Genomic DNA, 24,576 nt, shown 5'->3' with positions numbered 1-24,576 from the left:
TAAAAGTCGTTTTCTCCCAGATCTCTTGTGACACGTCCGAGAAGAGTTTCTGATCCGCAACATCACCCTGGTCAAACATGCGCTTGCCCTCCTGCAATGCCACGTCTCCCTGAAGAGTGCACGCCACCCAGCAGGCAAGGGCGCTGGATGGATGATCCTAGACAAGCCTGTTTAGGTTGCCATGCGCCACCAGTTCTCCGTCATTTGCAGGAAATCCATGGAACAAGCAGCAAGAGGCTACAAACCACGTTTCTCTTCCGAAAGTTGTGTGCTCCACGAAGTGCTCACATGACTTGCGAAACACTAGCTTCGTTATTCGATCACCGGCGGTCTCAACAAAGTAGCTGTTTGCTCCAGTTGCATAGAATCGATACCGTCTCTGCACACGAAGTCACATGCGACGTCCACGGGTTACAGGCATCGCCAGACGAGAGCTCGCATCGCAAGCAGTTCCGGCCCGGTAAGGCTCTCTCACTGAGCGCAAGGGAGTTGACAAGAAAACAATTGGACAATGACAGTAACGCGCGACGATTCTGGACACTCGTCAGTATGACGCGGCAATGTCGGCGAGGAAATCACGCAACTCGACGAGGAAAACAGCTCCTGAGGGGCACGACGTTTCCAAACGCAGTACACCGCATCCCGGGGTAATGAAACGATACAGAACCTCCAGTTCAATCTGTACTGCTTGGCCGTGTACGGTTCTTTTCGAGTGTAGGGCCACAACCTCAAACAAGAAATCCCATGGACAGCGAGCCGAATGCCTGGCCTGTTTTTTGTACGAGTGTTCGAGCACGCCTCACCATCGATGATTCGTATCAAGCAAAGCTGTCCGAAGAGCTGGGAACGCGTATGCTTGATCAGGAAGGTCGCAGTACTCTGTCACAGTACTGCTGTGCGTCTTGTCGTGGTTTCGCCGTTGTGGGACTCCAATGGAGAGCAGGGCACACGTGGAAGAATGGATTGGAAAGTTTTCGCTTCATGAAATCGAGGATACCGGGACTGCACAAGCCATGTACTGACCATGTACAAAAATATGTGCAAAGATGCCCTCAACGCACCTGCAAATTCAGGGTGTAATCTTGACCCGGCACCAGCCTGTTCTCATCAAGTTCCCATAGCTTCTGACAAGCAGCTGAGAGATCCTCTAGCTCGGAGCCAGAAGGCATGACTTCCTCCCCATAACTCATCATTAGAAAGTCGACTGGCGCAAGTACACAATGCGAACAAAAACACAAGTTGCCGGTTGCAAATATGCACTGATATCTATTGCATGTCTAACTTGTTTCAAGCCATCAGCGTAACTTGTGACAAAGGGCACAGTTGCTCCGTGATCAACGCTCCCGCCCTCCAGAAGATGGGGCCTTCACGAGCAACGCGTCGTGATCTGATGTTCGCTCCATTCAGTGGCGCTTGCGACCGCGTGATAACGCATGGTGGAAAGGTAACAACACTGTCCCACAGAAGACTGTGCAATTCGTTTGTCTGTTTATCCACAAACCCCGCCGACTGACAGCACCGAATCCTGCGTCACGATATAGCTCAGGAGAGATTTTCGCTGGATGTCACTAAGAAACAGCAAAGGAGCATGCCTACTGAGAGCCGGCTTGCTTGACGATTGGCGAGGCGGTCGATAAAGAAGACACTGAACTACGGGCAGGAGAACTGCAAGGGGCAGTTTATGGAAGGCACGGTGGAATGCGAGCCGCAAACAGGTGGGGGTGCTGCGCTGGCGCATGATGCAAAAGAATGCCCACGGCCATGGAAGTCACGTTCAACCTCAGTCTTCAGCAGGCGAGGGTGCACTGTGCTCTGTGAACAATTTTTGTCCTGGCCAAGACGAAACAGCCGGCACAGGCAACATGGAGCATTGTCGGCGACAATTTGTCGCTCTTACCGGTATGGCTCAGCACATTCATGCTCAAGTTGACTATTCAGCAGAGATCGCCGGTGGATCATCACCGAGCATCAATCGCGAATACAAAGCCCCGCTGGACTCGTACACTGCCCCATGCTGCATCAACCATTTGAACGATTCCTGGTGCTCCTCCATCCTGCATAGCCCGCTTCTGACTTTCAGACTTGCAACTCACAATAGGAAAGTGAGTCCTCGCTAGATGACACGCAACGGTGGCAATCATCAACACCATTAGCAACACGAATGGGCACCGGCACCCTGGGCTGAGTCAGAGACACATGGCAGCCCTTATCGATAAAAAACAGGTCCTTGATTGTCTCATACGCTTGGGTGATCGTACACTACACAGCCTCAAACCATAGGCTCGGCGCACAAACATTTCCAAACCAAGGCCGGCTCACAGTGTTCCTGTGATTACTATTGTCACAACATGCCTCAAGAAACACTGACCGCACGGGTCAGGCCCAGAAGCCTTGTTGGCAATTCTGCTGTACGTTATAGGTTTCCAACACAAGCTGCCAGGGGTTGTCTCGTCTGCACCGAGGAATGCGCCACTGCGTTGATGTTACCAAGAAGTGAAGGCGACATCACATACTGACAGCACCTTTTGTGCCCATCCTGGGTGCATCCAAGACATTGTAAACGCAGGGAAGCCAGTACAGCCCGCCATGTGTTGTGATTTCATTATCATGAAATGCATATCGGTGACTTCAAGCGCAGGCACACGCCATGGCACGCCAGGCTTTGGAAACGGCATACTTTTCGCGGCACATGGACATGGGAGTGATGCCGGAGTTGTCCGGCCTATTAACCACTTGCTCGACAACTCGGGGGCCCATCGCTTGCGCCAGGATGTCGAGCATCTCCACTTGGTTGCGCTTCACTGCCAGGAACAGCGGCGTGCGGCCACTGTACTCCGTGACCAGGGGATCTGCGTTGTAGTCCAGCAGCGCTTGCACCGTTTTGACGTGCCCTCGCTCGACCGCCCAGTGGATAGCTGCCCTTCCGCAGTGATCCTGCAGCAGTCAGACGATGTTCTCCGGCCACATGTGACTTGGTCAACACCGATACATCCCTGTCACTCAGCAGTGAACTGTGATAGCATTACATGGCATGTGGCTGAACGATTGGCCAATGATAGTTCTAGCGGGCTAACTGGCTGAACGATTGTTCAAGGATGGCTCCATTGGGCTATCTGACTAGTGGTGGGAAGCGGTAAGGGAAGGTGCCATCAGAATTGCATGAGCCATAAACGATGTCAACGAGCATAAGCATATCAAGGTGAGGAAGCCAACGCGTCAGTCATAGACGTACACGCTCAGCAGTTGGTGGGTTTAATGCACGTATGATCCCTGTCGACGTTCTCGTCAGCCCAAGGCGGGTGCGCTCTTTGCCCAACCATCTGAGCTTGAGACCTCAAGCGCAGTTCGGAGGGAGGCACTGCGGACCTCATGGATGCAGAACACTCGAGCAATGAGTCCGTCATTCATACATCTGTAGTGACCCTCAGTGGGATCAGTGGGGGTCGACTTCGCAAATTCTTGAGGATGCTCTGAGAGTTGCAAGTGCTGTTTGAAATGGACTGGTGGAGGTCATCCCTCACTTGCATGGTTCACAGAAGGAGGAAGCCCTCACTTTGACGTTGACGTTGAAGTCCAAACTCCTGTCGAGCATGCTTATGATCGCTTTGGTGTCGCCTCGTTCAGCTGCTGCGTGGAAGGAGGACGGCTCTGACTCCTCCTCTTCCAGGTCGTAGATGACATAACCCTTGGGGTTAGGTGCGGTTGACTTTGGTTCCGCTGGACATCGTGAGTGTACATGTCAGGATGAGACATTCTCATGGCATCAATCCGCCAAACATAAGCATCACATGTAGACCAGGGCCGCAGCAAAAGGTGTATCAAACACGAAGACTTTAAGGATTCAAATTCTCATCGCTGCTGGTTTTGCAAATGCTATACTTTCCATAGTATTTGCCCAGTATCTGCCTGGTGCATTTTTGTGTGCGTCAAAGCACTCATCCGCACAATGGCTGTTGTTTTGATGACGGCGTGTCCATCATCATGACGTTAGTGACCTGTAGCGCACGACCTCGCCTTGCGGCCGGTGTCGTTGATGTGTCTTTTTGGGAAGCGGTGGAGCGGTCGACTTGCCGTCTCTTCCCCAGACCAACCAGCCTGGGCCTGAGGCCAAAGCCCCGTGGGAACGTGCCTCTCACCATGTTTCAGGGTAGAGGGGACATGGTGTAATTCCCGATTGACTAATTGATTTGTTTATCATGACAGACGTGTACAGCACCTGTTTATAGGAGCATCACACCGTGCCATTCCGAAAGGGTTGGTGCTTGCACCTCTCTGCCACCTCCACATCATTGTTTGATGAGCATACCAACCATCAGACGCATGAGCAAAATTGAAATGAGCCTGTAAAGCCTGTGACACGTCAGCAGGCGCTTCTGTTTACCCTGTCACCCGTGCATAACCTGTCCGCTGTGCCGAGTTGGAGCTGAGCTCAGATAACGTAGCCCGTCAACACTTCCCACGCATGCATTTACCATACAGGTGGCGGCGTTAGGCATGCTTGGAAGAAAGACGGCATGCTCGGGGAAGGTACGATGGGTTTTCTTGCGTGAAGCTCACCTACGACATCTTGTGATGTGCTGCCTCGGCGCCCTTCACCAACCTGCACTTGAGTGCAGTAAAGGTTGGTTTCATGAACGCACATATCCTTTCTCAAGTCATGCCCCAGTCATCTTCTTTGAATTTTTCACCCAGGCATGGACAAGTATCTGGCGAGATCCGAGATGCCAGACAGAGATCAAGCGGCTACAGGACTCTGAGCGATTTGGCGTGCATAAAGTCATCTCCACGAGCATTCTCCAAGAGATTTATGCTGATTTATGCATACACTCGAGGATGCGCCATGTTTTGGTGACGAGATTGATGCCACAGTCCTTAGCTCAAGCGCCGGCCACTGCAAAGGTAAAGGGGACACGCAACATCAAGCCGTGTCATGGAACACCGACTATCGTTTTACAAAATGCATCAAGATATCATGTGCCTGTAGGCTTGATTATTTGAAGCTCAATCGTCCCAAGTGTTCGTAACATGCAGACACACCTTGTCAAGCATGTTGACGGTGACGAATGGCCAGGGCCTGCTGTACAGCTGCAATGGTACTTATCCCGTCGCTGAAATACCTATGAGTACAAAATGTTTATACAGTCAATTTCCAAGGTTCACAGACGCCCACCTGTCCTCGGAGCACTATCCGACACGTGTGCACGAGGAGCTTATTGCTCTTCGCTCATTGAGGCAATGTGTCATCAACAGCTATGGAGTGCACAGGCAGATTGATGACAGCATTAATCGTGTACCTGGTTACACGAATTAACCAGAGGGCATGATATCCGGGAGCGATGACGCGCAAGTATCGATATCGGAACCCTGAGGTCGGATAGCCCTGTTCAACGCTTTGAAACCTCGACAGGTCAACTGTCCTCACAATTCTCGTCGAGGGCGTAAATCAATTTACATCCATGTACTACGCATGAATATTTTCATAACGTCCTCGACATGACATACAGCGCAGTGGATTTTCATGAGGGCATACGGGGCATGGTCACACCTCAAAAACTCCTGTCAAAAGAGAATGCTGAAATGATAGTTGCGTGGATAGTTGAAACATAGTACGATGCATATGGCATCATCAAGCGCATCTTGTAGCATGCATCCCTCTAGGCCTATGGCTTGAAGTTGGTTTTCTTTCAAGTGCTCCGTGTGACATCAACGAGGCCATCAGTTACATTGCTTGTTCATCCCAAACCGAAGCAGCCATGGCCGTGCCATCGAGACCATACGATACTCTCTACGGTAAGGATTTCATTCTTAGCTTCTGTGGCGTTGTGGTATGGAGTTTGTGATGAAGAGCATTTGGTGGTTGAAACTATCATCGCTGAACGCATGTTCCTCATTGTCAGCCTGCCCTTACGCCTTTCCGGACGCAAACATCTCTAAAAATAATATATGTTAAGCTCCGGAAAATTTTGTTGGTGACGAAATGCAAGGCATGGCACTGGAAATGAATGGAACGGTGAGTCAGGGTTCACCCTACTGGCTACTCGTCGTTCCCACAGGGAGCTCTCCATGACGGACATTGAAGCTCTGAATACTCATGCAGATAAAATCTACACAGTTTCTTCCGCGACTGACCACTATCGGGAGCAGTCTAGGGCTGGTGGCTTTGGTGTTGAGCGTTGCCCTGAGTACTCCAACTTCTACTCCAACCTTCCACATTATCCAAGCACCACGTTTCGGCTCAAAAACACTGACAATGTCCCTCACTTCATATCACGCGAGCACCAAGTCGAACACCCCTCAGCGCAGGAACTTGCAGCTCGATCACAGATGGCGACCGTGAACGGCCCAGCTCGACACAAGTACTCGCAAAGGCCGCACCTGAGTGGAAACGTGCCACTTGTCGTAGTCAAAGCTCCTCGCCCCATTCCCGCAGCTGTCCGGCTAGAGCCATTAAGCCATTCAGTTATGGAGCCTACACGCACGTTCGGAACCCAGTCGGATTTCCGCGAAAGCGACGCGCAGACGGACCCTTATTCACCCGACTTTATCATTCCAGCGAATCCGACGCTGAAGCAGCAGATGTTGTCTGCCGAGCATCACTGCGAAGGCCCTGAGATTGCGCACTTGACAGACCTACGGTTTGGCGCGGGCTTGCCTCCTGGTGCGATTGAGGTAGAGCGAATCAATCGGCTCCGCGCAAAGCGCAAGTTCGAGGCATCGCTGCCTCCGTTATCTGACGTCGCGCTGTTGCCAATGCGTCAAAGGATGATGGAGGCGTGGGAGAAGCAGGAGTGGGTGGAACGTGAGGCAGAGATCAAATTAATCCAGGACGAGCGACTCAGCTTGCTGGAACAAGCAATTATGGCAAGAGAGCTGGAGCTGGAGGAAGGACATGCGGAAAGGGTTCAAGCAACCACAAATCGCCTGCTGGCTGGCAAGATGGTGCGCTGATACACTCATGCTGCCTGCTGTAGCGCTGCAGGTACTGTGTTGCAGTCCGTGCCACGTTGCCATGTATATGACAGGCAGGAACATCAGGTGGTGCAATCAGAAATTTTGAAAAGTAAGTTCATTTCATGCATGATAGCATCAAGTTCTCAATCCATGAAACGAATGTACCACATTGCGTTTGTCTGATTGCGCGTAAGCATGCAGGCTTGGCCACAGTAGGTACCACCCGGGGTTGTCGTCCTGTTAGCTCTGCCTACCCTACAGTGTCTCCAGTGCCACACTATTCTCATGGTCAGAAGTCCTGGAAGATGATGGGGGCAGCAGCAGGCTTCGGAGTTAACCATTTAGATTGTTTCAACACTTTTTTTATTGTTTAACGCTTTTGATTAACCCTTAAATTCAACTGGCGTTCTAACGCACCTGATTAAAGTTAACAATTGAGGTTATGACATGCGTTGACGCTTAAACAATCGCACTTCACATACATGAAATTGAGACAATCCGCCTTGCTGTGCCACATATTCACGGCGCTGAGGCTTCAGCTCCAGCAGTAGGATGGCGAAGGCAACTTCAAAGGCAATAGATTGCACTGCTTCTGAAGAGGCAAAGCTTGCGGATGAATATATGACGCCTTTCGCTGTAGCCAGAATTGCGTCGAGCAGCGGATCTCGTGGTAATGCTGCTTCTGGGCGTGGGGGTGCCAGGGGTCGTGGCAGGGGTTGCGGACGAGGCAAGGCTCAAATTCCTTCTGGTGGGCAGTGCTGCTTCCAAGAAACCGCAGACTACTCGACTTCTACTTATTTTGCTGAGAACATGGGAGTGCATGCGAGTTTGCAGCCATATTTGTTGCGAAAGAGCCAAGCAACATGATATTCTTGGCGCTGTGGAAGCAAAAGTAGAAATATGCTGCACAAAGCCGAGAAAATTGCTTATTTTTGGGGCTACTGGTTAAATTTACCTTGAAAAAGCCATCAATTAACATTCAAGCCTGAGATGGAGGTTACAGGGGTTAACAAACCTTTAAAAATCGCCAGAAGCACGGATTTTAATGAATAGTAAACGAACCCCCTAATTAATCATCTTGAATAACCCTTAATTTTCACCTGAAATGCTTTAACTCCGAAGCCTAGGCAGCAGCAGTACAGCTGCACATTCTTGCGCGTAACCAACGCCGCGATGAAAATTCGGACGCCGCAATTCAGCTCAGATTGTTGCCAGGGTGCCGTTGCAACTATCGCTTGCCAATGCAGGATGTGTTCACGACGATACAGCGCTCGCGGATCAAGGCCATGAGGCACTTTACAGATGCGCGCAAGTACGTGAATGAGAACCGGTTTACCAAAAAGGAGTCCATCATCGAAAAATACGCCAATCCTGGCTCACGCGCTTACGCGCCGCCGCAGCGGGAAGGCATTTTTCCGGACTCTAAGCCAAAAGGTAAAGAGATCGAGACCGAGCACTTTGGGCCAACCAACTACGCGGGGATTGCTGCGCTTGAAGCATTTCTGCCAAAACATCTCCTCAGCATGAAGGTCAAGGTGCTCCTCCCTACTTGGGCTTTATCGCACATATGACAGGGCTGCGTGTGACGAGCTTGAGTCCAACAGTCAAGTTACCCACGCACAAATTTGAACCTTTGCACCGTCTGGAGCGGACCTGCAGGTGGAAGATAGGATAACTGTGATATATGGGAATGTCATCTTTGGAGAAAGAACACCAACATGCGAAGAAATCCTGTTTGATGCCTGTTCATGACAATACGACGCGTGCCATTTGATGGCTTATGCTATGGCCATGTGCGTGCGACCTTCACGCTGCCGCTCAAGTTTGCGCCGGTCGTGCAATCCTTGTTGCGACAGTAACTTACTCGAGACAAAGAATGGTCAAGACTTTGCATCGGTAGTCGATAGGCGCAACCGCATCTTACCATCCTGTGCGCCTTACAGGCTCCACAAAAGCCCACCAAACTGGACTTTTCGCAGCGCCGAGAGCTCGCGATGCGCACCCATCTGGACCACATCGCAACTCTCCTGGCAGAAGCACGTGCGAACGGCCACGAAGTTGGAGCTGGCCCGGAAATTACATCAAAAACAGCCAAAAAGAAGAAGGTTGTGGTCCGAAATGCCGCCAGGCCTGAAACGCCCATTCAGGTTTGGCCTCACACACCACCCTGCCTGCATGTTTTCGCTTTCAGTATATACATGCCTGCACTCGGCATCCCAGGAGGTCTCAACTTTGCCCACAACGTTCCGAGCTTCTCGTCTCTCATGACAGTTCCTCTATGCTTCGAGTGATTTGGTGGCAGTCTGAAACGATGCTGTGCGGGACAAAGCCATAGATGCAAACCTGAGAACTGGTCCAGAGGAGCCTTGCTTGACATGTGTCCAGGACCTTAGACTGTTTTTGGTTGATGTAACGGAAGGAGTTGCTGCCTGCAGCCACCCCCCAGCAACGAGGACGCATTACACAAGGCAGCGATGCTGCTGCAGCGCTTGGTGCGCGGTCGTGCGATACAGAACGACATGTTCGAGGGCTGCACGTTTCGCAGCGAACTCATCACAGAGCTCCTGCAGCCGGTGCGGACTGACATTACGGCCGCAGCTGTCCACAGCGAGTCGGAGTGCCAAGCAGCAAGACTGCTGGGACCAGCAATCCGTGAAATTCTGCAGTGCGTCTTCCTCCTCTCGTCTCTCCTGGCATGTGCTCCCGTTACCCGCCCAGACAAAAACTTGATGTCTCAGGCCATCTTCGCTAATGAACTCTGGCAGGACACTTTTGATGCTGGCTCACGCGAATCCACATGTTGGGATTGCACAGCAAGGACATTCCACCTTGCAGGATCTTGTCAATGGACAGCTCCTCAGACAGGCAGGCAGCGCTGGATGAGCTGGGACTTAGGCGGCAAGAGCTGGAGGCCCTGCCTGACGAGGTGCCGGTGGCAGCCAAGCCCACCATTGCCGTAGCATCAAAGGACGAGGAAATGGCATCCATCAAGATCCAGGCCGGCTTTCGTGGCCTCAAAGTGCGCTGATTGTCTGTCTAGAAACACCAACATGACGATTTTCGATTGTTATTGTACCAGATGGGTGTAGATGCCAGTAGAACGTGCCTTGACAGATCACGTGGTTGCGTCGCCTCGCTTTTCTTGATATGTTGTCAACCGTATCCACATGCAACGTGTCCCGTAAACTGTGCTTGCAGTTTGCAGAGCAGGAGCAGGCATTCTGCTATTGTGTGACGCCATGCCAAGATAAGTACCTCAGGACTTCTCATCGTCGTCTGGAGTATGATTGGGGCCATGTTCACATGAGACTGTACAGTTGAAGAAGACGATATGCGCAGGCAAGGACATACGTGAAGCTTAAATACCGTATTATTGGTCATCCATCGTCCGTACACGCCCATCCATTTTCATCGTGCACTGGCATATAACTTAGCATCTGGCTTGACAGTAAGTGAACCAATGTGCTTCCATACCTTCGACCAGTGTCCCTTCTGTAACCGAAAAAGGTGGGGGAAGTGAAGATGATTGAACCCTTATCCTCTATACACTCGATGCATAACGCATGCAGGCTCGCAAGCGTGTGGCAGTTATGAAGGCAGAAGGTGCAGCCGTGCGAAAAAACATCGCTGCTGGCAAGGGTATCCGCGACCTTTCTGAGTTCCAAGGTGAAGACGTCAAGCGCATCACCAAGCTGCAGGCAAACGTGCGCGGCCATCTCGACCGCAAGAAAGTGAAGGCCCTCAAAGAGAACAACTCCAAAGCGGCGCCAGCGCTGTCAGAGCCTGCAACAGGCCCTCAAACCACCGACCCCGCCGCAGCTGAGGAACAGCCTGCAGAAGCTGTCGAGGCGATGGTACTTGGCTCACCCGATATCATCGTACCTTCCGGCGCTGACGATGCCCAAGCGCATGCAGCAGCAGCTCACCCGTTGGACTCTGCAGGGATGGTGGGTGTTGCCCCGACCGAGACTGTAGAGCCCGAAGCCCATGCAGCCTTGGTGGAGCAGTCTCCAGCAGATGTTGCCGATGAGGTCACACCCTCGAGCGCTACAAACGTTGACACCGCCCCCGCCGAACCTGTGGCGCCTGAAGAAGGCGCGGTAGCTCAGGATCTAACGCCGACTGAGGCGAATTCTACAGAGGAAGCCGTACACGTCGCTGCTGAAGATGCTCCCTCGGCAGCTGTTGAGACCCCTGCAGGTGCTGGAGACGCTCCTGCGCAGGAGACCCAGGAAGTACCTGTTGAAGTTGCCCCCTCAGCAGCTGTTGAGATTCCTGTAGGCGGCGCTGGAGACGCACCTGTGCAGGAGACTCAAGAAGTGCCAGCACATCAGGATGATGCACCCACCGTCCCCTCGCAGTCTGCAGCGTCCGCTGAGCCTCAGCCATCCATGGACACATCCGAGGAAGCCAATGTGCCTGTCTCTGGCACAGAGGTGGAGGGTGACGCCTCTGCCATTGCGGGTGAGCCTGTGCATGCCATGGACCAATCGGACCGCCCTGTCGCGGAGGACTTGCCAGGCGATCCAGCAGAAGTTATCGAAGAAGGCAGAGACATTGCTGCATCTGCTGTGATCGCACCAGTGGACGCTACCTCTGCTGCCGACCTATCTCCCTCGGCACATGCAGATGTTATTGATGGTGTTGCTGTTGCCCAAGAAGAGGGTGCTGCCTCAGTGATTGCGCCTGCAGATGAAACTGGCGCGGCAGTAGATATGCTGGACGAGATCCTTGATCCCACAGTGGAGGATGTTCCTGAGTCGGCTTCTACAGAACCCCTCATGGCTGCTCTGGATACTACAGCAGAGGAGGACGTGTCCCCTCCAGCTGCAGCCACACGTGACGAAGGGTTCTCCGAAGCACCAGTACAAGATACCGACGATGTTGCCGATGCAGAGAGCCCGCCCGTGTCAGACGTTGATCCATGAGGTATCACGACAAAGTGTTTCACAACATATTAGGTCTGATAGTACCTGGCTTAGATACTCCATGTATTTGCTTTCTCTGGCTCTGCAACCACACAAAACAATAGAAATGGCAATTGCTTTCGTGCATCTCATCAGCCTCTCGGAACCACTTCTTGCCATCCTGCTCGTTGTGTGTGTTGTTGCCAGCGTCTGCAACATGTTTCCGCTTCATCTATCTATCCATGTATCTCAAGACACCACATGCGGGCCCAGAAATTACAATTACATGAAGGTTCAATCTATGAAAGCGAAATCAAATTCGTTTGTCAACTCCACCTACAGTGACACTGGCGGTGCCATAAACAATGAGGCGTGGTACAATTCTCATCACTAAATCAGACGGCAATGCAAAATTGACTCCGCTCCCTCTGCCAGTGCCCTGTCTGGTAAACGTTGCTGTGTTCACCCCAACAAGCCGTCCGAAGCTGTCCAAAAGTGGTCCGCCTGAATTCCCTGCAAGCATACACAGCATACCGTTTCAGAAGACAGCAGGGTACAGGGTTGGACGCTTTCTGTATGCAGTGATGCGATTGTATAGTAGCAGACTAAGAGTCAGCCTACAATACACGTACATGCATACATGTCACGATCCCCCCCGTGCAACGCTTCGCCATCTTTCCAGGTTGCCACGACGTACTAATGAGAACTTGGACAGGCAGGGGTCATCATAGCAGGCGCAACATTGTCGGTGCCGTCGTGTTGCATGTTTAATATGCCGGCAAAGTCGTGTCTGCATTGAGTGTCCGCACCAGCATTGATTGATGCATCTGTTTGTATTGCGCCTGGTATGAGGATGCCCGTGGGTGCTGGGATGGCGCGATTCAAGCCCGACACTACGCCCGATGTTTGTGTACGGGACAGACCGCTGGGGTTGCCGATGGCGTAAACAGACTGCCCTACTTTCAAGTCCGCGGAGGGTCCCAGCTCCACCGGAATCAGCTGCTCGGGCGGAGCGTCGATGCGTAGCACAGCCAGGTCATGGTTTGGATCCACACCCACTATGGCAGCTTCATATGGCTCTGAGGAGCCATCGTCGTTGTTAAACGTGACACGAGTTCGCTGCACACCATACAGCACTCGAGAGAGTTCTCGTACTTGATACTCCAGTGCACCACGCAGATGATTTGTAGGCCCAGTCAAGCATGTGCTGGCTTGTATGAAGTGGACTGGATGGCTGCATGTCGAGGAGCTCTCATGGCTGATGAACCCGCCCAGCCCTCGTCACCACGTACAACCTGTAAATCCCATTGGGAAAGCAATTGATGCAAGCATCCTAGGTAAGGAAGATGGTGTGTCGATAGCTCACCTCTTTGCCAGATTTATCTCTGGCCAACCTGAAGACGCAGTGGTAGTTTGTGACTATGTAGCCCAATTTGCTCCAAACAAAACCTGACCCTACGCCCTCGCTAGTCAGGACGCCAGAGGTTCCTGTGGTGAAATCCTCAATTGCCACCACTGAGCGTGAACACGATCGGAATACACTCTGAGCTGCGTCCTCATTCACGTATGCTGCGATGGCGCTTGAAGCAAGGAATGGTGAAGCCAGGGTTGCCAAGATACTGGACAATACTACACCTCGCCGAGAGGACTCAATTGCGTCGGCACTACAATTTCGGGCAGAACATTCAAGGTCACCCAGCCTTGCGTGTGCCGATTGATGGGCGCCGAAACGAAGTGCACGGGGGCCAGAATTTCCTCTGTACAGCTTTGTGCTGCGCATATGGAGGTTCGTCATCTTGTGAGGTGACGCAAGACTGAGCTCAAACCGCCAGAATGTCTACGGGCGTCTTCTGACCGAGGGCAAAAACTCTTTGCAAGCTGTAGCTAGCGGAAGGCAAGCGTTGGGCCAAGCCCAGAGACATGGTCCATGTCATGGAGCCTTGTGACTATCGGAACACTCATCGACCCTGGCCAGTCAGAAACGTTCTTTGCACACAGAGCGCCGGTTGAGCTGAGATAAGAAGCATTGCGTTTCTTGTCAATCATAGTAATGCATACTTACAACGCATGCCTTGTTTCAGCAGTAATTGTTTTCAAGCTTATATCAGGTGTCCAGCACGTTCCAGTGGTGCAAGTAATCGTCGCAGTTCCTTCACTGTAATTTCATTGGAATATAATGATGGCACTGGGTGTCGTGTTCGTGGACGTCTGGACCAATTGGTGCCGATCTGTGCCATCTCCACTCGTAGCGTGAGATTTGCCCAAGTCCTTTGGCGCGAGCGTGACGAGCTTGCTATATGGCTCGCAGACCTACCTCCAGTTCCCCTTACCGCCAGTAATTATTTTCACGTTGACACATAGTGTGTCATTTGGGGTTCTGGTGGACGCAGTAGTGCATGCAAAATGTGTTGGCTCGCGCCAAAGGGACGGAGCAATTTGGCACGTCCAACAGAACCTTGAGTAATGAACTGCAAATAAACGCACGGTATGTGCTTCCATACGCCACTCAGTGCATCTACCGATATTTCTTTAAACGCATACGTCCAAGTTGGAGCAATTGATCTTCAAACCGAGCTGCGTGGACGCAGCTGACACAAACATGGAAACAATGTTGGCTCGATAAAGTTGTGCGCCATACCCATACGCAAAAAATGTTGGAAAGTGTCTCATTACTTCTTATTCAACTTCAACGGCGTCGTTTGTGCAAAGAACGTTTCTGACTGGTCAGGGTCGATGAGTGTTCCGATAGTCACAAGGGTCATGGAAGGGCGTGCCTATCTCGCCCGATATCTCGAGATAGCCCGTGCAAGGAGTCGTTTGAAAACACGCTCGCAACAACGCGACAGCTCGACTCATTTGCCACAGACATGCCATATTTTCCATGGCCATCAAGCAGACAATTCCCAAGCTGAAGTGAAATTGTGGTATGACTTGTTCTCGCAAGAGCGAATTTAAATCGTTGTGAACTTTCAGGATTGCCATTTGGTACTGGCTCGGACTGTTGGTCCCATAGAAGCATGTTCTTGTGACTCCATCCGTTCCTACGCAAATGACGGTCGAGAACCCCCACAATGGCAAGCCCCGCCTCGTCATTCAACGCTTGGAGTTGGAGAACTTCAAGTCGTATGCTGGGGTTCAGCACATAGGACCATTCCACAAGGTAAGCGCACGCCTGATGAGCTCCAGGTTCCGAAAATGGACATCATCATCGCCGTCGTTATCTATGAACCTGAAATGTCTGCGGAAGGGCATCTAAGACCGTGTACGGGCTGCAGAGCTTCTCAGCAATCGTGGGACCAAATGGAAGTGGCAAGTCGAACGTCATAGATGCCATGCTCTTCGTGTTCGGCAAACGAGCGAAACAGGTACGCATGCTTTCGTTCCGCAGTCTTTGCTGGTGTTGGCCTGCTGTCGCTAATCACAGCCGCTGTGTGTGCAGCTACGACTCAACAAGGTGTCTGAGCTGATTCACAAATCAACGGACTACCAGCACTTGGAGGAAGCGCGGGTGTCCGTATATTTTGAGGAAATCATTGACACGGTGCGTTCGGAGCATACACGGAAGGGTGCCCATTCACGCCTTTTGGGCAGGTGCAAGATGTCCTGTGTTGCTGGCAACTCACATACCCCTTAAACAAGACGGGTGAAATTTGCAGGGAGAGGAAACTTTTGACGTTGTACCGAACACCCAACTTGTCGTTAGCAGGACAGCCCTGAAAAGCAACGCTTCCAGTTACTACCTGAACAACAAGAAGAGCAATTTCACTGAAGTGACCAATATGCTCCAGGCGAAAGGCGTTGATCTGAACAACAACCGCTTCCTCATCCTTCAGGTACGGATATTGCTGTGAATTGCAACCGTTTCCTATCATCTGTCCGGGACACGTACTTGTCAGATGCCTGGGCACATTGCTTGCAATGCACCTTGAACCCACTGACATTCCCTTCATACCCTTCACATTGAATTCAAGCAGAGAAACGGCATGACGTTGATCATGCCACTTATCTCAATGTTGTGTTGGCTAGCTGAGGGGAAGTCAGACACGCAGGGTGAGGTGGAGCAGATCTCTTTGATGAAGCCTAAAGCAGAGGACAAAAATGATACGGGGTTGCTGGAGTATTTGGAGGACATCATTGGCACGGACCAATACAAAGAGAAGATTGAAGAGACCGCCAAGCAGCTTGAGGGATTGAATGAGGAGAGGCAATCCTCATTGCAGCGCGCCAAGCTTGCTGGTGGGATGCCAGGGCTCTTGTTTTTGCATATGAAGCATGGTTGCCTTCACGTTTCTGTGGTGAAAGAACTTCATCCAACTAAAGGCACTATGTGGCAACATGGCACTTTGTGAAAGGTGTTTTTGCCTGGTTGCTTTTTCTCAAACTCGCTGTTTGGTCCATATGTTTTTCAAATCACCGGAGACAGGGTGCATGCCTGTTTCGAAAATTGCATCAAAATAGGAAAAGCGATGACAGGGAGTTAGTCGCCGGGGCTGGGGCCAAGAGGCCTGACTTTCAGTACTGCTTGGTTAATTAACGTCATGCACGCATTGCAGAGCGTGACCGGGATGGTCTGCAAGATGCCAAGGAGCTTGCAGAGGAGTATCGTCGGCGCGAAGTTGAGGAAATCAACAACCGCACTCAGATCTGCGTGCACAACATGATTCAGTGCGAGGCAAACGCGACCAAAATCAAGACTCAGCTGTCAGAGCTGAAGGCCAAGCTGGAGTATGAGCAGAGCAAGCTTGGCCGATATGATGACACAATGAAGACAGCTGAGGTAAGCATGGTGTGACAATCGCTAGAATGGCAAGCCATCACTGCCGTCTAGGACCTTTTTCATGTGTGGGCATTGGCCTGCCGAGGATGCTGACATGGTTGGAATCTGCATGCACCGCATTGTTTGTACTTTTCATGTCAACCGGCTGGCTGAGCCAGCCAGAGCCTTTGAGGTTCCTGAACTTGCGTTTGGCGATTCCCAACTTGCCACAGATGACATACATCGCCACGCCACAATGAATGTGCTCCTGCAACTGTGCCCGGAGGTGTGCCAATATTCTCCACAGACCTTGCGCACGGTTGCAATCAGTGGGTGTGTACTGGCTGCTTGTGTCTACAGAGAGAGGCTGCATTCTACGAGATAGTCTGACTCGATCGTCGGCTTTGAGTGCAGGCTGCCTGGAAAAGCCGGGACAAGGAGAAGAACAAGGGAAGCAAAAAGTTAGACTCGATGACAGAGAGGCTGAAAGCGATCGCGTGCGAATCAGTTTCCCTCACAGAGAAGGCAAAGCACCTGCAGGTAAGCATGACATGCACGCCTCACCCACCACATTTGGTTTCTATTTGTCGTCATCGAGTAGGAGACGCGTGTACTGCATGTCAACGACACGTACACCATCAACCGGTACATTGCCATTGCCCGCATTAGCAGATCACAGAGTCTCTTCAGCCTGCAAACGAGCATTTCTCATGAAGTATATGCACAACAGAGAGGAGGCCGATTCTGTCTGACAGACTGCATACCCTTCCTAGCGACCCGTACATGTAGGCCATGATATGTTGCGTGGGTGCAGACCAAGGCGAAGAACGCCGGCGACGCAGCCACCAAGAACAAGAAGAAGCTGCAGGAGCAACAGGAGCAGGCAGCCACCGCACGCGTGGAGCTTCCCGAGCTGGAGGCCCGCTCCAAGGAGCTTCACGTGGACCTCGAGGCCGCCACCACGAGCCTCCAAGCACTGCAAGACAGCATCAAGGACGAGGTGCGCAAGCAGCATCCATTTCGAGCTCTATGCCACCACGCTGACCTTGTGCTGCACCTATGGCATATGGCTAAATGCTTTGATGACCTCATGTTATCAAGTGTCACGACTCCGGTAAAGATCTCAACATGATGTGCCAAAGGCGACCATTACGTGCCAGTGCTGTGATTGGTCAGACACGGATCCACATCAGTCTGACATGTTGAGAGCAGTGTACGGGAGCCGAGCCGGTCACCATGGAGGGCATTGCAGGTGAATGAGATCCACAAGCGCCTCAGCAAGGCGCGCAGCGAGCTCGCACCCTGGAAGGACCAGATGCAGGCGATCGAGGCAGCGATGCAGCTGGGCGAGACAGAGCTCGCTCTCATCCAGGACCGCAGCGGGCAGGCAGCGAAGCGCCTGGCAGAAGTGCAGGAAGGGCTGTCCGAAGCTGAGGCAAATGTCGCCGCGAAGCAAGCAGCCGTCGCGTCCATGCGCGACGAGATCGAGCAGCAGCGCGCCAGCGCGCAGGAGCTGCAAGAGGCGGCTCGTTCGGCCGCTGCAGACGTCAAACGGCTTGAGGGGGAGACCGGCGAAACTCGCGCCGCGGTGTTTGCGCTGCGCTCTGCTGCAGAGAACGAGCGCAGTCGTGGCGCGGTCGTCAAAGGCCTCGTCGACGCCCAGGACCGTGGGGAGCTCCAGGTACATTGCTCCTGTCTGCTCTGTGCTCGAATTGCCGGATCGCCGCTGTGACGCATGCAGGCTGTGGATTTCCGCACTTGACTTGACCGCTATGAACACCCCCAGATGATGTCTTCCCATGTTCTCCTGAGTTTCCCCGTGTTTCCCCAAGATCATGTTTCGCAGTCAACGCCCACCAGCTGTTCACTTTGAAGAGCGTGAAGTGAGCCAGGCGTCCTTCGGGATGCGCTCTCCCTCGCTGATGGCTTGTCGTGTTTTTGTGTGAGGTCATCCATCGTGCGCGGCACTCATGCCGGCTGCTTGCAGGGGTGTATGGGCGACTGGGTGACCTCGGAGCGATCGACAAAAAGTACGACGCGGCAGCATCCAACAGCTGCCCCGCGCTGGACAACATCGTGGTGGACACCACCAACACAGCGCAGCATTGTGTGGAGTACCTGAGGCGCCACAACCTCGGCGTGGCCACGTTCCTCATCCTGGACAAGCAGGCACACCTCCACGCGGAAGCCAACAAGGCCGTTCAGCCCCCCGAGGGCGTCCCCCGCCTCTTCGACCTCGTCAAGTGTCAGGACGCGAAGCTCAGGCCTGCGTTCTTCTATGCGCTGCGCAACACCCTTGTCGCGGATGACATTGACCAAGCCATGCGGATCTCATACCGCAGCAACGACCGCCGTTGGGGCCGCGTTGTCACTCTCAAGGTGCCCCTTTCCCTGTCCTATTCCCAAGTAGTTCTCGGAGTTGCCAATGGCCACCTTAATGCCGTAGTGATGTAAAAAGATGCATCATCATCATTCAGGAATATCACTGGGTGTTGTGAACGCCCCCGCTGTACCAGGATCGGCATGCCTGGTGTGTTGGCTGTGATTGAAGCATCGTGCCGCACGCAGTGGCTCCATTGATATATAGTCCTCGTCACTCACCTTCTGACACCGGCGGGCATTGTCTCCGCCTGTGGACAGCGAGGTCGTCCTGTGCGTATAATGCTGCCGGTTCTGTTGCAGGGTGACCTCATCTCCGAAAACGGGACGATGAGCGGTGGCGGTGGGCAGGTCAAGACCGGGAAGATGTGTCTAGGAAACGCAGCACCACAGACTACCAGTGTCAAGGAGACCCGCGCGGAGCTGCAAAAGCTCGAAGCCACGCTAGCGCAGCTTGAGAGGCAGTTGCAGGCATGTCTCTTCCCCGTCGGGAGCACTGCAGGAGCTGTGCTGGTGGTATCATCCAGCACAGTCCTAGCTGTTGATTCATTTGTGCTCATGGGTTGTGTGTCATGCATGCCAATGGTAAACGGGAGTGTTGACCATGGTTGTCTGAGTTGTATGGGGTTAGGAGTCAGGCCGATCAATCCCCAGAAGTCTTCATGTCGCCCCTGCCCATCGCTGGGGAGCACAAAGCAGTGTCTCGTAAGCTGTAATGCCGCGACTGTCATAGGACGAAACCAACACTGCCTGCTCAGCCCTTGCGCTTTCACGCATCGCCCCTGGACAACAGCAGATGGAAACAAAACCCTGCAATTTATTGACTTTTCATTTTCTTCAGATCATGTCCCCTCAAGTACCTGTCGTTTACCTGTTGAGCTACAGTTGTTGAGCTACGATTGCAACATGCAGGACGCACGCAAAGTGCTCACAGAGAGCACGTCAGCGGAAAAGAAGGCGGAGAAAGCAGTGAAGAATCTTGAGATGCAAGTCCGCAAGAGCGCGCTGGACGTGGAGTCGGACGTAAAAAAGTCCGCCGAACTGCGCGCCCAAGTGGGCCAGCTGGAGACTGCAGCTACGGTGCGTCTTGGCCCCTGCCCGCATGCGTTGCAGTACTATGTGCACGACTCTGCACGTCTTACCATGCTGGGCAGACACACCGGCTGGGATTACGCCTCCCTCCTCCACTCACCCTTCTTCTTGCACCCTCACATGCATACCGGAATTGAAGATCACATCTTTTGTGCGTTCACAACGCGTCCGTCCACCATGTCACCAAGCCACCAACATTCGAGCGTGCTTCTGCCAGATTAAGGCGCAGAGTCAGACAGGTTCTGCTGTGGTTCTAGAGGTGGCGGCCGAGCACCTTGGCTATCTGCAGGTCACTGCCGATGACAAGCAGAAGATCGCTGAACTGCAGAAGCAGGTGAAGGCGGAGAGTGCGCGCCTGGCGTGCGTTCAGAAAGACGCAGAGAAGCTGTCACAGAAGGTGGCAGACACGGAGGTGGAGCTTGAGAATGCAGGTGGAGCTGCAATGCAGGAGGCCAAGGATCTCGTGGCCACCGTCAAATCGGTGCGGGCCTCTGATGTGCATGTTGAAGCCATTTCCACGACCATTTTGAGGATTTCGAGTGGCGCCTTTGTGTCGAAATGCACATACATGAGGCCGATACTTACGTGGGCATTTAGAAGGCAGCTTGGGGCTTTGAGTGCTTTACCCCTGGTGGTATGCACGGCATTGCATACCTTCAGGTGTATCGCGGAGGCGATGCAATGCAGTGGGGTTCTGGGGTTCCCACGCATGGGCGGGAAGATTCTGGGCTAGTCAGGTCTCAATCAGTGCATGTTGACCACCCCTACGATTGTGCCTCAAGCACCAAGTGTTCACGCACAGATGTGGGCCACCAGAAACTCGTTAACACATTGCACACTCAGCAGCCCGGCAACCCTATGCGCCATCATGACAGGGGGGCATTCTGGCCTTTGGGACAGGGTGAGGTGCTGGCAGTGCGTAGCCAGCCAGGCTATGTCATATTGGGTGTAGACGCGCTGTCGAAAGTGCCTTGCCGAAATCCGTTGGAGGAGCAAGGACGAACACGGGCTGAGTAGAAACACCGACAACTTGCCGTTATGACGTTTGCGTTGTGATGGTTGATGTGAACACTCTGTGCGGAGCCTCAGGCATGCTGGCACCAGTGCATACGACAACTCATAGGACATTCTAGACAAGCATGCAGCAACGCTTGTTGCATCCCAAATATCGCCACGGAGAGACTGCCACGCACATGCTCTGGCCAGGGCAGCATGCCGCTCAGCAGCTCTAAGCACTACTTGTATCGAGCGCAGGACATTGCCAGTGCCGAGAAGCAGCTTGCACGGCAGCTAGTGCTATTGGATGGGGCCCAAAAGAGTGAGAAGAAGCTGTTGGCGGAGGTGACGAAGAAGGAGAAGGAGCGCGCCCAAGCAGAGGAGGAGCTGCTTGCAGTGAGCGAGAAGAAGACCGCTGTTGAGGCTGAGTCAGCCAAGCTCTCTGAGAAGCATGCCACCCTGGAGGAGGAGCTCAAGGAGCTGACCAGCAACCTTGAGAGCGCACAGGCAGAGGTACGAGCTCCGCAATTCCCTACCCTACAGCCCTGCAGATCGTATTTGACCCTCCCATAGGCATGGCCAGGTTTGCTGGCATGACTCGGGCGCTTTTCAAGACACAGCTCATGACGAGAGGCACCTACTCGGGGCTCAAACAGCTCACCATACATGCACCACACCATCACCACATCGACCCAACATGTGCAGCAACCCGAAATCTCCAGAGCAGCTAGGGAGCTCCCGTTGCTGACAGTGTTTCGCCAATGGAGAACTTGTCGACCCCCATGTCTGTCCCAAACATTCATGCACAAACAGGTATCTAGACCCGTTAATTATACGATCTGGCGAAGTACTCATTGCTGACAAATGCTCATGACGCAAGGACACCTCAAGTTACCAGCCGTCATCGGTACCCTGCACACAGGAACGCGTCATGTAGAAACAAACGCGTGTGTGAATGCTGCAGTTTGAAAGCGTCAAGAGCGACGTCGGAAAGATTCGGGCGGTGGAGGTCCAGATCAAAGCCACGATTGCTGACCAGGAGGACATTCTCTCGCACGAGACCGCCAAGGCAGCAGAGTGGGAGCGCAAAGTGGATGCACTCACCACGCAGCTGCTCACAATGCTGCCGGAAGGCGAGCAGCCACTTGCAGTGGACCGGGAAGCCATTGCTGCGATGTCCCTCCAAGACCGGCAGCAGCTCGAGTACAGGTGAGCTCTGCAGTCTTTTCTCCGACAGAAAGCGGCTTCCGACGCACATGTATCTTCCAGCAATCGTTTCAGCAATGATTTGCAGGCATATGTGCGCTTGTGAATGCACCGCAAGGTACACCAAGTTCGTTGATGGTGCTGTGTGCTCTGCAAGGCCCTCCCCAAAGCGTCCTGCTAAGATCATCAAGGTCTCAGGCTCATATCCCAAAGCACATGTGCAGAGCGCATTACCTCGGACTACCAGAATGACATGGCTAATTACAAGCAGCTCAACGCCAGCTACATTTTGTCGTTGGCCTCCTGTTGTACAGACGACAGTAACCTGGATGCGCTTACCTTCCCCTGATGTGCGATTGATCATCTGTGACATCACACCCTTCTAAGCAACACACGACCTCATGCTATGTCCGCTCACATGGGAGATGAATCATCAATCACAGCAAATTCCCAAGTAGTACTTGGAGTTGTCAATGTCCATGTGGATGCGGTAGTGTTGTGAAAGCATACATCATCATCAGTACGCGGCACCTACAGAAGGACTTCCCACATAGCGTGGTGGAGCACGTGCAGGACGACCTGCTTGGAGGCCGAGATGCGCGAGATGCAGAAGAACGTGGACATGAGCGCGATCGAGGCGTTCCGCGCCAAGGACGCCGATCTCAAACGCAGGCTGCAGGAGCTGGAGGAGGTGACTCAGCGCCGCAACGACGTGCGCAGCACACACGAGGACCTCCGCAAGCGCCGCCTCGATGAGTTCATGGCCGCCTTCATGACCATCAGCCTCAAGCTGAAGGAGATGTATCAGATGATCACGCTCGGCGGCGATGCCGAGCTCGAGCTCGTTGACTCCCTTGACCCCTTCTCCGAGGTACGGCGGCGCTACTCGCTTGTTTCCACGAGCCAGCCCGGCTGACGAGTCAACGCACTTCACCTTGGATGACAGCAACGAAGCTGTCTTCCCACGCGTGGAACGTGCTCCAACATATACTTGCTCTGCACTGGCGTTTACACATCCGAGTGCCTTGTTCTCTGTCTCTCGGAGCGATCAGCGTTTTGCCAGACTGTGTAATTTACGCGTCCAGATGTCCAAAACTGCATGAATTCGGCACAAATTTGACGAAGCATTGAGTATGAGGTGCGCCCACAGCAACATTGGGAGCTTCCGGAGCAAAGTGTCAGTTTGTCACAACCATGTGTGCTGCAGGGCATCGTCTTCAGTGTGAGGCCCCCCAAGAAGAGCTGGAAGAACATCGCCAACCTGTCCGGTGGCGAGAAGACCCTCAGTTCACTCTCGCTGGTCTTTGCCCTGCACCACTTCAAGCCCACGCCCCTGTACTTCATGGATGAAATCGACGCGGCACTCGACTTCAAAAACGTCTCCATCGTTGCGCACTATGTGAAGGAGCGGACAAAGTACGCCTCGCCTCCTTTGCACTCAGCAAAGTAGTTTCTCGGCACGTCGCTTTGCCCAAGTGGCACTTGCAGTTGCCGAACGAGAATATGGATGTGGTAGTGTTGTACAGAGAAGATGCATCATCATCCTCAGCTGTCTTCTGCCTCCCTTGACACCTGGTTTTTCCACGATGGTTGCGCTCTCCCTGCTATTGCTCCGCTCCGACCTGCTTGGGATCCACGTGTGCCCTTTGCGCCGTATGGCCAGGCACAAAGGGCCTCTCCAAAACTCATGTAGAGATGTGCGAAAGTAAGAGCGTTGCCATGTTTGCAGGAACGCGCAATTCGTGGTCATCAGTCTGCGGAACAACATGTTTGAGCTCGCAGATCATCTCGTTGGCATTTACAAAACCAACAACTGCACCAAGAGCGTAACCATCAACCCGAACGACTTTGTGGTGGGTAGCCAGACAGATGTGATGCAGGACCGCCCCCTGTTACAACAGCAGCGAGTTGTCTAGCTACCTTGCCCTCCTCAGGACATTTCTCTCTGACGCCGGCCTGCAGGAGTGCCTCTGAAACCGTTGTTTCTGGCCCTCGCACATGCTCGCAATTTTAGTGTATGCATTGATAGTTTCTACATGCCAGCAGACGATGGTTGCAAACGAGCAACCAGAGTTACGAACGTGGGATGCTGCTCTCCTTGTCCATGAAAACCTATCGGAGAAACAATGGAGATCCTGCCACTGTCGCAGCCATGCACATGCTTTCCGGGACCACAGGTTGTTCAACAATATTTTGTCACCGTATTGCTCGAACACATCTGCTGACATGTATTGTTTATGCAGTATTATTCGTTGTGTCCATCTGCTTGCAAGGTGCATTGAGACAGTT

The 24,576-nt window shown here is 52.9% G+C and overlaps 3 protein-coding genes across 3 annotated transcripts; 2 read left to right on the top strand and 1 right to left on the bottom strand.

Annotated features, from left to right (window-relative positions):
- Window positions 1–6,063: 6,063 nt before the first annotated feature.
- LOC149808764 (cilia- and flagella-associated protein 91-like) lies at window positions 6,064–6,948 on the top strand. The gene has a single exon (XM_089995159.1). The coding sequence runs from the start codon at window positions 6,064–6,066 to the stop codon at window positions 6,946–6,948; it is 885 nt and encodes a 294-aa protein (XP_089851285.1).
- A 4,950-nt stretch (window positions 6,949–11,898) lies between these two features.
- LOC149808763 (protease Do-like 5, chloroplastic) lies at window positions 11,899–13,653 on the bottom strand. The gene is made up of 4 exons (XM_089995158.1): window positions 13,225–13,653; window positions 12,668–12,977; window positions 12,199–12,371; window positions 11,899–11,961 (listed from the first exon to the last, which is right to left on the bottom strand). Exons 1-4 carry the CDS (start codon window positions 13,651–13,653, stop codon window positions 11,899–11,901), a joined length of 975 nt encoding a protein of 324 aa, XP_089851284.1.
- Window positions 13,654–14,907: 1,254 nt separating this feature from the next.
- On the top strand, window positions 14,908–24,203 carry LOC149808762 (structural maintenance of chromosomes protein 4-like). Its single transcript, XM_089995157.1, has 21 exons — window positions 14,908–15,018; window positions 15,134–15,223; window positions 15,298–15,399; window positions 15,515–15,691; window positions 15,908–16,094; window positions 16,412–16,635; window positions 16,721–16,900; window positions 17,029–17,154; window positions 17,429–17,706; window positions 17,827–18,295; window positions 18,562–18,993; window positions 19,297–19,578; window positions 19,906–20,073; window positions 20,303–20,566; window positions 20,746–21,051; window positions 21,175–21,594; window positions 22,046–22,290; window positions 22,376–22,478; window positions 22,793–23,158; window positions 23,495–23,703; window positions 24,017–24,203. The coding sequence occupies exons 1-21, from the start codon at window positions 14,908–14,910 to the stop codon at window positions 24,201–24,203; spliced, it is 4,926 nt and encodes a 1,641-aa protein (XP_089851283.1).
- The last annotated feature ends 373 nt before the right edge of the window (window positions 24,204–24,576 follow it).

Source organism: Nuphar pumila, unplaced genomic scaffold (genome assembly GCF_984573655.1).
Source record: "Nuphar pumila unplaced genomic scaffold, dmNupPumi1.hap1.1 HAP1_SCAFFOLD_2253, whole genome shotgun sequence".
Lineage (NCBI taxonomy): Eukaryota > Viridiplantae > Streptophyta > Magnoliopsida > Nymphaeales > Nymphaeaceae > Nuphar > Nuphar pumila.
This window is presented reverse-complemented; position numbering and strand designations above follow the sequence as displayed.

Bases quoted from the DNA above. Each gene is read 5' to 3' on its own strand.
- LOC149808764 (XM_089995159.1), top strand. From the start codon at position 6,064: ATGACGGACATTGAAGCTCTGAATACTCATGCAGATAAAATCTACACA.
- LOC149808763 (XM_089995158.1), bottom strand. From the start codon at position 13,653: ATGACGAACCTCCATATGCGCAGCACAAAGCTGTACAGAGGAAATTCT. The intron at 12,978-13,224 runs GTGAGCTATCGA...TATGGTGTGCAG, and splicing joins GAGATAAATCTGGCAAAGAG to CGAACTCGTGTCACGTTTAA. The intron at 11,962-12,198 runs GTAGGTGGAGTT...GTGTGGTTGCAG, and splicing joins ATGGCACCGCCAGTGTCACT to AGCCAGAGAAAGCAAATACA.
- LOC149808762 (XM_089995157.1), top strand. From the start codon at position 14,908: ATGACGGTCGAGAACCCCCACAATGGCAAGCCCCGCCTCGTCATTCAA. The intron at 16,636-16,720 runs GTAAGCATGGTG...TGGCCTGCCGAG, and splicing joins ACACAATGAAGACAGCTGAG to GATGCTGACATGGTTGGAAT. The intron at 17,707-17,826 runs GTTATCAAGTGT...TGTTGAGAGCAG, and splicing joins AAATGCTTTGATGACCTCAT to TGTACGGGAGCCGAGCCGGT.